This window comes from Camelus dromedarius, chromosome 5, assembly GCF_036321535.1.
Source record: "Camelus dromedarius isolate mCamDro1 chromosome 5, mCamDro1.pat, whole genome shotgun sequence".
In the NCBI taxonomy this organism is placed as follows: domain Eukaryota; kingdom Metazoa; phylum Chordata; class Mammalia; order Artiodactyla; family Camelidae; genus Camelus; species Camelus dromedarius.
The window spans coordinates 70,245,216-70,256,683 of record NC_087440.1 but is presented as its reverse complement, the minus strand read 5'-3'; the positions used below and the strand labels follow the sequence as shown (position 1 = coordinate 70,256,683).

The following is an 11,468-nucleotide window of genomic DNA, read 5'->3' as shown; positions in this document are numbered from 1 at the left end:
CAGCCTCCCTTCCCCATCTGAGAGATCTCTTTCCATGGGTTGTTATCACTGTACATGTAAGGGAGCCAGCTGGCTTCCTTCAGATCTCTTGCTGTGACTTCAGATCTAGGTTCTAGTGATAGTGATTCTGTATTTAGTTTAGGTCATATCTAAGGGATCCAGAAAACTTACCCTCTGAACAACAAACAGGGAATCTAAGGCCACTTTCATTACTGCCCGACAGGCGAAAATAATTTGTAAGTGATGGGTGAGAGATCAGTGCTCTTAAGAGCCTAAAGTAGGTTGCTTGTAAATGTCAATTATTATGCGAGGAGCAGGGAGATCACAGGTGAGAACACCAACCTCAATGGAACTGTCATATTAAATTAAAACTTTCAACTTGGCTGAATATGACATCTCCTAACCACCCAGTGATTTTCATTATCACCAAAGCGTTAGAAGGCTGGTCCTGAAGCTCCTCTTGCACCCAGCCTGTGTGCAGACCTGGGCTCTGGCTTCTGAGCACCATGCCTGTCTGATAGCAGAGAGCAGTGGGGGAAGGGCGCCGCCCCCTCTCTTTGTGGTTTTTACCTGTGCGTGTAAGTGCCCCATTACCAGATGTGTCCCAGACAAAGGTCGTGTTCTTCATTAAGATGATAAAGTTTCTAAGTTAAAGCCTATTCACTCGTGTTGACTTCTCCTTCTGGAGCTATTATGTAACTTTTTATTTACCAAATGATCAACCATTGTTTGTACTGTTTGAGATCTCTTTCAAATTCTCAGAGCCAGCTTTCTCTTCCCCCAGTGTAAACTGAACGTCAGGCATATGTGAAAGAAACTTCAGAAATTACAACACATTTATTACTAAGGCGTAGGACGATAACCCTCCTTTCCTTCCCAGAATAAAAATAATACAACTAAATGCATGTATGTTAGAGATAAGGACTAAAAAGTTGTGGGGTTTTTCTTTTTCTAACCAGTGAATACTTTTTTTTTAACCAGGTATTAAGAAGCAATTCAGCCTGATGAATAGAGCAATGAGTGAGGAAGTTAAGATTCCAGTCCCAATAGTGGAATATGGAGAAAGTCATCATTCTAACCATTCTTCTATTTGTTCTCCTTTAAGGCGGGAGTAACCTTCACATGATTTTGTGGCGATAAATAGTTAAAGTAGTTTGTGCAAAGCTTAATTGTTTGCTAAAAGGATTCCTAGAAGACCAAGATATTTAAATTTAATATTAGTACAACTAGATTTAAATAGTCCCCCCTTTGACTTTCAAACCAGAAAAAGAAGCGGGAAGACGTGTTTCCACAGAAGCTATTGCAAAGCAGTTTCCCATTCCCAGAATCTGTAATTAGACTCTCAGCCCTGCAAAGTGAAGACACATTTGTATAATACTCCAACCTCGGCTCTAGGGTTTCTTTCTCTCTGATAAAGGATCAAACAGAGGGGTGTGTCCCTTCCAGAAGCTTCCCATTCTTGACAAACTGGTCTCCAATAATACCTCTCAGAATCTTACAAAACTTCCTGAATGAAAAGAGGATGAAGTTGGTCGCATTCAACTTAAATGCTTTTATTGACAATGTCTTTGAACAATAAGCAAACAATGCTTAAATTTTTCATTCAGATTCACTTTCCACATGTCAAAAGACCTCAAGGTAGAAAAAAATAAAATAAAAATATAAATATCTGAGAATCCATCTTAATAAATAAATTAAAAACACAATAAAACGTTTTCATGGAAAACTGTTAATGTCAGAACATTCAGACCACCTCGACAATGCATGATCAGTAACATTACAATGAACATTGATGTTGAAGAAAATCTACAGTACATGGATATAGCTATTTATTTCTATCTACTAGAAAATAAAGTCATATCTTTTCTTAGTTTAATATTGGTCATTGCTAATCAGAACACACTATTGCCAGGAACACAGTAGTTATTGTTAAAATCAGCTGCACTAGATACAATTTGAAAATATCCAGCACCAGGTTAATTCCAATAATGAACCCAATAGATTAGTTAATGCTATGAGAAGACAAAAGGGAAAGAGAAAAGAGACACAGACCCAGGCCTGGCTCAACATGCTACTAACTACCAGCTCTCAGATGTGTCACTGGGAACAATACACACTCCATGCGTTTTGCTACATCTCCGGAAGAGGTAAGGACTTGAGTCCACACGTGGTTGCTTTCAAGTCCTTGAGGCCCACAGCCTGGTGTGTTTCACGCACAGATAATGTCCTCCCTAGGTCTGCAGGAACCCTCGAGGGAAGACGTGGTTCTCTCCGTAATGTACCAGCTCAGGCAGTGGCACAGGCATGCCTGCTGCCTCCCCTCTCTGCCTGCTCACAGGGCCAGCAGCGTGGGTGAGCTGAGCGAGTCAGAGGAAGGCTCGTTGCTGCTGCTGCCCTTGCGGTGAGCAGCTGCACAGCTGGGGAAGGAGTCAGCCTCGGGGTAGGTAAAGACGAAGGAAGACGTGTAAGTAGTGCAGCTGGGAGTACAGGTGACCACTGGGGTGCACAGGGGCTCCAGCTCTGTGGCCATGGGCCCCATCCCCAGGGAACCACCATGCAGGGGCTCCCAGTCTGCTGCATAGAAGGAACCAGACAGGTCCATGTCTGGCACAGAACGTGCGGTCTCAGAGCCGCTGGGCCTGGAAGATGCTGGGAACAAGAAGTCATCAAAGGGCTCAGCCTTCAGCTCCATGCTGCTGGAGCTCTTGGCGGGCTCCACTGAGGGCTTGGGCTCAGGGTCATTTAGGAGGGGCAGGGTGAAGGCCTCCTCGGATTCCGGGGTGGCAGCCTCAGGCAGGCCCCCACTCAGATCAAGGGAAGCCACAGACATCTCTTCTGGGAAACCCAGGTCATCAGGGATCTTGCAGGCAGGTCGATGAGCTGCCAGGATGAACTCTAGTTTTTCCTTCTCCTTCAGCAGGTTGGCAATCTCAGTCTGCAAAGCGGACTTCTCATCTTCTAATTGGTCTGTCTCCTGGAGAGAGAGGATAAAGCAAAGTGTAAGACACAGTCTTGCTCAAGGACACTTCTCCCTTATGCCCAATCTCCAACTTTCCCCTTAAGTTTTAAAAAGAAGTGACCCAAGGGATCTACCTACCGCTTGGAGTGTGTCAGTCAGCTCCCTCCTCCGGTTCCGGCATTTGGCTGCAGCCATCTTATTCCTTTCCCTTCGGATTCTCCTTTTCTCTTCTTCTTCTGGGGACAACTGCGGGGAGAAGAAGAGCAACATTCAGTAACAGTGTCTGTCATCAGCTCCATTTGTGCACCCCAGTGAAACTGGCTCCTGCAGCTTCCCAGCCTCTGGCACCTCTTCTGTGAAGCCATTTCTAACCTGCAGTTTGCAGGCTGGGTGTGACTTGCATTTCAAATAAGATCCTCAGCAAGAGAACAAAGAGGAGCCCAGTCTAAAAGCATGAGATAGGAATCTATTAGGGAAGAAACTAGGCATTATGGTACCTCTTGGGGTGGGACCATAGGAGTCTGACTTGGGATGGGAAGGGCTTGGAGCCAGGGTTCCTCATTCAGGATTATGTAGTCATCTCTATGCATGGCTTCACCCTGTCCACTGCGCCCCCCAATTCCACCAATGCCGACCGCCACCCCTCAGCCACAGAGAGAAGGTGCCAAGAACTCCTCACCTGTTCCACCTTGCCCCTCCTGCCAATGCTCTGAGCTCTGCCTCCTGTCATAGTCTTCACGACTCCAGCCCTGGGGTAAGCCCCAGTCGAGGGAGTGGGGACTCCATAGGGGTGGGGAGCTCTGGTCTGGGATGGGGCCACGGAGGAGACCAGGGTGGGCTGCACCAGCCACTGCAGGTCCGGGCTGGTCGAGATGGCCGTCACTGTTGGGATGAAGTTGGCACTGGAGACGGCCAGATCGGTACAGAAATCCTAGAACGAAAACAGAAGGAGAAAGCTGATGTGAGTGAGCAGGTTCTGGACGCAGGTGGGGCGAGCCGAGTTCCCAGTGCCGCATGCAGCAGGGAGAGGGAGGAGAAACGGTCCTGCCATGGACTGCTCAAGTCTTTTTACATGCCCCTCATGGAGAACGAAAGATCTCCCCATTTCTTCCTAGGAATTCCGCAGCGCGTTGCCTTTCTCCTCCATCATCCTGCTGCTGCGTTCCCGTTATCCCTTCAGCATCACTCGCTTGAAAGGGGGTTTGTTATAAATATCCCTGACGTCTGCGCTGACGCAGGCGCCGCTCCGGAGTCTCCTGAATGAACTCGCTTTTTATCAATGAAACTGCCTTACACACCCGCCAGCTTCACCCTCCTTCCTTACCCCTCCTCCCTGCTCCAGGCAGCGAGGGGAGGGGAGATTGCCGCTTTTTGCTGCCTCCCTGAGGCGCCGGGCTCTAGTTAACGAGTCTTTGCCTGGGACACATTTGCCCCAGCTAGTGTCAGGGACCAGTCAGGGAGCGCGGGCCGGGGGCAGCTCAGTATGAACCCGCGGTTGGAAAGGAGAGCCAATTCTTATGATGACAAGAGTGCGTGCACTCCAAACAAGTCTGGGGCTCCCGAGATAGGGCACTCCGGCCGGGGCAAGCCTCCCTCCCCAGGGAAAGGGGTTCCCGACTCGTCTTCCTGAGAGTTCCTCCCTGGTGTGTCTTCCTGGGTGACCCCGAGCCCTGGGCCCCGAGGCGCCGCGAAGCCAGCCTTACCTGCGCATTGACGGGAGAGCCCATGCTGGAGAAGGAGTCGGCCGGTGAGTGGTAGTAGGAGAGATTGTCCCCGGCCGGGGAGGCGCTGCTGCAGCGGGAGGATGACGCCTCGTAGTCGGCGTTGAAGCCGGAGAACATCATGATCTCAGGTAGTCAAAGTCGGGCGAGGGGCTTAGGGGCGGAGACAGGTAGGAGCTGCGGGGCAGAGCTGGGTAGAGAGCGGTCGCTGCTCGCTCGCTGCGCCGCCGCCGGCTCTGTCTCAGCTTCTCAGCTGCTCGCTGCAGATGCGGTTGGAGTACTAGGCGCCGCAGCCACTGCTTTTATAACAGCATTTTCTGAATGAGCCCAACACGTCACGGGGCGCAACCATTGCGGCCCCCGAGGGGTGGCGCGCGTGCCTGGCCACCTCTGTCGCCTTCTCGCCGCCTCCGCCGTCCTCTCAGCCCCCTGCCTCCCGTCTTGTTGTGTTCTTTATCTTGTGAGAGTTCTCCATCTGGGTCTTAGAGGTCGCATGGAGCCCTTAAGATGAGGGACTTCGGGGATGATTCCCCCCACGACCGCAGGGAACGGCCGTGGAAACCTGCTGACGCAGATGTCCTAATATGGACATCCTGTGTAAAGGGGAGGGAGGGATTGACGGGAACTGCTCGCGGGCTGCAGCCAACACCAAGGGTGCAGCGCGGGGGGAGGCGGGGACCGCGGCCGGGGGGAGGGGAGGCGGGAAAGGCGGAGAACGCGAGCGAACATTCGCACCTGGTTCAATGCGGACCCTTGTTCCCGGGGTGGGGGTGGGGGGCGCCTTTTTGCCCGTGTATGGAAACCAGGGAACAGTTCTGAAGCTCAGGTATGGGCGAAACAGGTACATAGCCCGGAGGACTTAAGCCTCGGCTCGGGAAGGAATGCGTCTCCACCCCCATTCCCCATTCAAACCCTAATTCAGTGCAAACTGTGGAAGCAGGCCCTCACCCCCCTCGCCTCAAACCCCTAGGCTCCCGGACTACTAGGAGGACTGTTACTGCTTTTAGAAGCAGAAAGTCGGGGTATCCAAATTAAGAGAATACGATAACCTACTTTATCTACGATGCTGGGTATTTCAATTATAATTTTTTTTTTAAGGAAAAAGGCGATTTTTTTTTTCTCGGCCATATATGGGTTGTTAGTGTCACTGTCAAATCTCTGAGACACTAGCCAATAAACACTATGCAGAACCTCAATGCAAGGATGTCTGAAAGGTTCATTTGCCTGGTTCTGACCTCGGGCCTGGGGCCTGGGGTGGAAGTAGGGGTGTTATGTGGACAAGGTCGTCAGTTCAGGGTACCGGATGTAGTGAGCTCTTGGGGAAGCGCAAGTCTGAGCTGGGGTGGTGGGGGTGGTTCAGTCCCCCAGGAAGCTGGTTATTGGGAACCCGCAGCGAGTGATTTTCCAGCGCGGACTTGGAGGGGGGAGGACCGGGGGCGCTGGAAGACTGTGCCAGCAGCTCCCAGACCTCGGCGGCTGGGACCTCAGGCATCGCTCCGTGGCTCGGAAAACAGGGCGTTGGGGCAAGGTGCTCACGAGTGGGTTGCGCCCCCAGAACTCCTTGCCTCCTGCTCCAGTGTAAAGGACAGCCTGGGTCACCCTGTCCTGGCTCGGTCCCAGCGCGGTGGCCACCTCCGGGACCCGAAGTCGCAGGTCCCCGGATAGCCCCCGGTGTCCCTTCCCCGACTCTTCGCGCCCGGGGGGGTCACGGTGGGCACCTGGAGAGGGGCGAGGCGGGATTGGGGCGAGGCGGGATTAGGGCAGCGGGTGGATCCTTTGGGACGCGCGGGGAGCGGGACCGCCGAACTGCCTCCAGCCGCCGCACCCCGGAGCCAGGCGATCCTGCTATAGATAGTAACAGGGAAGCGGCTGTTTACAGCAACACTGCGCCGCCAGGGCCGTCTCCAGGAGACGCCGCGCGGCCGGGCGCGCCGTCGGCCTGGCTAGGCCGCCCTCCCTCCTCGCTCCCCGGGGGCCTCGGCCTCCCTGTCGCGGCTGCGGCCACTCCCGCCGCCTGACATCATCCGCGGGGTCTGGGGGCTGAGTGCGGCTTGCGCGCGGCTAGGCGCTAACCTCGATTCTTAGAGATGCGAAGCCGGAGGGAGCGGGGAGGGCAGGGAGGCGGAGATTCGTGGAACTGGGCCACTTGCTATTTTTGCATTCCCTGTCACAAGCAGAGGTGAAAACAGAATTTAATCATTGTATGTCACTGGTTTATATTGGTGGGAATTTGGGCGCGCTTTTTTTTTCTCTCTTGAAAAAGGAGCGAGAAAAGGAAAAACACATAATACATAAACACAGACTTCTCTGAGCTGCTCTGAATCCTAAAGCAGTTCTGAGGCCTTCCATTCACCTAATTCTGTCATCTGTCAAGCTATTCCACTGTCCTTGATTCTTCAAAAAAAAAAAAAGTTATGAAGGCAAATCCATTTCTATTCTTCTTAGCTTCCGGCAAAGTAGGTCAAGCTTTGAATTCCTGGGTCTGGACTTGTCTTCCATTCATAACTGAATCTCAGGCCACTTAAGAGAAAACCTAGAATGATTTCATTTACTTCCCCTTCAGAGTCTTGAAGCAGCTCAGGCCAACACCTAAAGCATGTGTCAAGATTTTATATCCAGGATTTACCTCATATATCGTTTATCCTGCCCTTGCCAATAAAAAAGGAAAAGAGCCTTTGGATAAGACTGTCTCCTCCACATAGCTTAACTCTTTCCTTCCTAGCACCATTATGACCAGAGAGTTGGAGACAATAAATCCATCCTCTGAAAAGGACAAGACCACACATTCACTCATTCTTTCATTTATTTAGCAAAGAATTTACTTATTGTGAGCCACCCATGGCCTGGCACTGTGCTGGGGGCTGGCCCTTGCTGTGAAAGAGATTCCAGTGTCGTGGACTTACAAGTCATTAGAGAATTGCAGGGCAGCAGTAAGTGGTTTGACAGAGGTAATAACAGGGTGCTGTGGAACACAGAAGAGGTTTTGGGGACAGGTATCAGAGGAAGTCTACAATACAGAGATGGGACCTGGATCCATTGTCCTCTAGGAAATGACATGATAAAGACTGAAAGGGGCCAGAGCATCTTCTAGGAAGCAAGCACTCGACCCAAAGCAATAATATCAGATGATATAATCTCAGACTTCCTCTCTTGCCCCACGAATATCTAACATGCTCTTACATCTCAGTCCACTCCTGATATCCATTTCAGGACTGCAAAATCCCATTTTTGATATTGAGCTCACATGATCTAGTCTTAAAATAAAGGGAAATCAGAACCAACATGTGAAGTTATCTTTGCCATTTGCCAAGATCAGTGTAACTTTGAGACAGATGTGTGAACACAGTGCCGCCTTCCAGCAGGGCAGGGATTCTAGGTTCTGGACAAGTCTGAGCATATAAAACCAAAACTTGCATAGTTTGTGATTATCTATGTGCCGAGTTCCTCCTATCTGAGGATTCAGCAGTGAAAAGGAGGGTAGACTCTCACATCTGATTTTAACCCAGATTGAAAATAAATTCATTCTTTCTAAGCAGTTGTTTCTTATCAGATAGAGACTTTTCCTATTTGCCCTTCTCTGGCATTTGAGTTTAGAGACCTGACCCACATCAAGCATTTGTTCAATAACTCTGGAGGTCAGTGCACATTGTTTAGCCTGGTGTTATTGCAACATTAAGTGAAAGGCTGCTGTCTGTGCCGCCTACGTAAATGCTGCCGCACACAACCATCCCCAGCATGCAGAAGTACTTGTTTATTTGGGGAAGTGTGGTCTAGTGGTGAAGGGCTGTGGTCAGAGCACGGGACCAGAAGTCAGGAAGATGTGTATAGCAAATTCAACTCCTTCAGGGACTTGGGGAAGTCGCTTCTAAGATTTGTTTAGCATCTACATACTTTTGCCCTTTGTCTTTTTCACATACAAATATTCACTTACTACTTAGCCCAGTGCCTGGCCCTTTGTAGGTGTTTACTAAATATCTATTGAATGGATGAATGAAGGAATGCCCTCACCCAAGGAAGGCAAATATATATTATTGTCCATTGTGTGGTACTAAGAAATCAAATAGATAGTGTTCTTTAACTTTAAGAAAAGCTGAACAGGCTGAGTCTTTTATTCTTGGTTATAAATAGACAAAAGTTGGGAAAGGGAAAATAACAAGATGTTGGGGCTATTTTCGGCTGGTGCAGGCTCTGTGTATAAAGAACACCCCAGTGGTTCATGATGGAAGGTCAAACTTATCCTTGTTATTGAGCTCCATGAGAAAGACAGCCAGTGTCCATACAATAAATGCCACATTGTCTGCAATGACAATGACTGTGCTACCACCACCCTCTAATTTTATTCATTCGAAATGTCTGGACTCAAAGGGGAGAAGTACTCCACAATTCCCACAGGACTCACACACACGTGAGCCCATCAAAGGGTCTTAGGGGTCAAGGTTACTCACCCTATGGCTCAGACAGTGGGCAAAGTACTGTCCTTATTTTAAAACTGTGGGAGGCACAGGATTACCACCACCATCACAGCACACACACACACACACCACCACCGCCACCACCACTAATCAGTACTAGGAATTTAGCCTCTTTGGGAAAAACCGTTTTCATTCTGAGCAACTCTTGGCTTTTTGACAGGAGATGATGATTCAGTGGGATCCCCGTCCTTCTGCTAATGCGAGCATTTAAACAAAGCTCTGTGTGGTCCCTGGGACACACTCCATCTGGAGCTAGGGAAACTAGGGAACAGCTATGGTGCCTAAGAAGGACATATTTCAGCCCAAGCTCACAGCATCTTTCACCACAGCCGGCAGCATTAGACACCCAATCGCTCGGTCTTGCAGAAGCTTGTTGCCGAAATAAGCACCCTCCACTTTCAGACAAGCAAGGCTTGTCCAGGCTGTCAGCTCCCTGGACGTCCTGAGCTGACCTTCTTCAGCTCTGGTGTACTTAGCTCCTAGAATCCCAGAGGAACCCCACCTACGTCACTAAGCCTATAGGACAACAACACACCCTGCCTAGGAAACCTCAACTCCAGGGCTTCCATCCAATGGGGAAATATGTATGGGCAGGGCCGGGGTGGCTCAGATGGGCTGGCACATGATGAGCTTCAAAGTGTTAAGCCATCTCAAGCACAACTTACATCATCTTATCACCACCATTCAACAAGAATAAGCAAGATCTTTAAAAGAGATGTTAATAATTGTAATGCAAAAAACAAAACAAAACAAAACCCTCCTTTCCCAAACCAGGAAAATCCTGACCAGTATTTAGGAATTCAGAGCTATGCCACCTCCTGATCTACAGATCATAGTTTAATCCTCAGATGGGAACTCTTGATATCTTGGTTTAGTATCTGATTTTGTTTTACAAGAAAACTTTCAGTTACAGCTCCCAGCTGAGGTCTGATTTTTCTCCACTGATGTTTTACCTAGGGTGTCAATGAGTTACAGATCCCTTGTGAAAATTCCAGAATTGACTCTTCTGAAGAATTCCACCTTTAGACTCTGACCTACCCGAGTTGGTGAGATAATCAATTAAGATAAGGACACTGAAAGTCTCTTCTGCTTAGTGGGGCTCTGAATTAAATCATAACACTAAACACTAAATCATAAATCCTTCCAAACCTGTCTAGTGACCAATATACAGAATTACACTTAGAAAAAAATCTACCCTCCTTCCTGAGGTCTACCAGGTCTGTGTAACCTGGCCTCTGCCTCGCCCTCCAACCTCATCTTGAAAGACTTTCCCTCGTTCACTCACTCCACCCACATTAGTCTTCTTTCTTTTCCTCAAATATGGCAAGCTGGTTCAGGAGCTGGGATTTTGAATTCACTGTTCCCTCTTCCCCAGATCTTGACACGTTGGCTTATCCTCATGATCAATATCTGCTCAAATGCCACTGTTTTCCAGGAAGCCTGCTGGTCTCCCATCCAACGTTGCATCCCCTCTCTTTGCCCCTCAGACATTTTCTGTCACATTACTTGGTTTTATTTTCTATCAAGGACTTATCACTAGGTTACCCTGTTTGTTTCTCTATGTACACTTTTCATTGTCTGTCTTCCTCTCCTAAGCCACAAGCTCCATCAAAGCAGGGGCCTTATCTGTCTTATTCAATAGGTATCCATCCTCCGGGCCTAGCTTGTTGACAGCAGTAGACCCTCAATGAATGTTTGTGGAATGAATGAACATAAACAGAAGGTTCATCAGCTATTGTTCCTGTGGCTGAGAAAGCAGCATGGATTCTTTTTGGATAAAGGGGCTTGATGGGTGACTTCCTACCTGTATCCTTCTTAGGTGAGGGGAACCAAAATCCTGATCAGCGCCTTCTTTATTGGGCATAATAATTCAGATGCTTATAAACCCAATGAGTACACCCATCCTTAAAACTGTCTGGACCCCACCCAGAAACAGTCATCAGCACAAGAAGAAATTTCCCCTGTGATAAGTTATCCCTCTGATCCTTACTTTTCTATAAACTCAACCTAATACCACAAGCAACTTTTTAGAAAATATTTGGGCATAAAGGTAAAAACCTAGGCAGCTTTTTAGTGTAAAAGCACTAGGAATGGAGCCATAATAAAACTTGTATGGCCCCCAATACTAAAATGATTATGGTACCCTATCAAGTAATTCAAAATAAAAACAATATCAAATTACAAAATAAATTTTTACTTAAAAAAAAAAAACTTACAGATATGCCAGAATAATGCCAGGATGTAAGTTCCATGAGGAATGAAAAATTGCTGGTTCCCCAGTGCCTGGCACAGTGTGTGGCACAATAGCAAGCGCTC

The 11,468-nt window shown here is 48.7% G+C and overlaps 1 protein-coding gene across 1 annotated transcript; it reads right to left on the bottom strand.

Annotated features, from left to right (window-relative positions):
• Nucleotides 1-1,532: 1,532 nt before the first annotated feature.
• FOS (Fos proto-oncogene, AP-1 transcription factor subunit) lies at nucleotides 1,533-4,966 on the bottom strand. The gene is made up of 4 exons (XM_010976475.3): nucleotides 4,663-4,966; nucleotides 3,639-3,890; nucleotides 3,098-3,205; nucleotides 1,533-2,974 (listed from the first exon to the last, which is right to left on the bottom strand). Exons 1-4 carry the CDS (start codon nucleotides 4,801-4,803, stop codon nucleotides 2,333-2,335), a joined length of 1,143 nt encoding a protein of 380 aa, XP_010974777.1. The 5' UTR covers nucleotides 4,804-4,966; the 3' UTR covers nucleotides 1,533-2,332.
• Nucleotides 4,967-11,468: the final 6,502 nt, after the last annotated feature.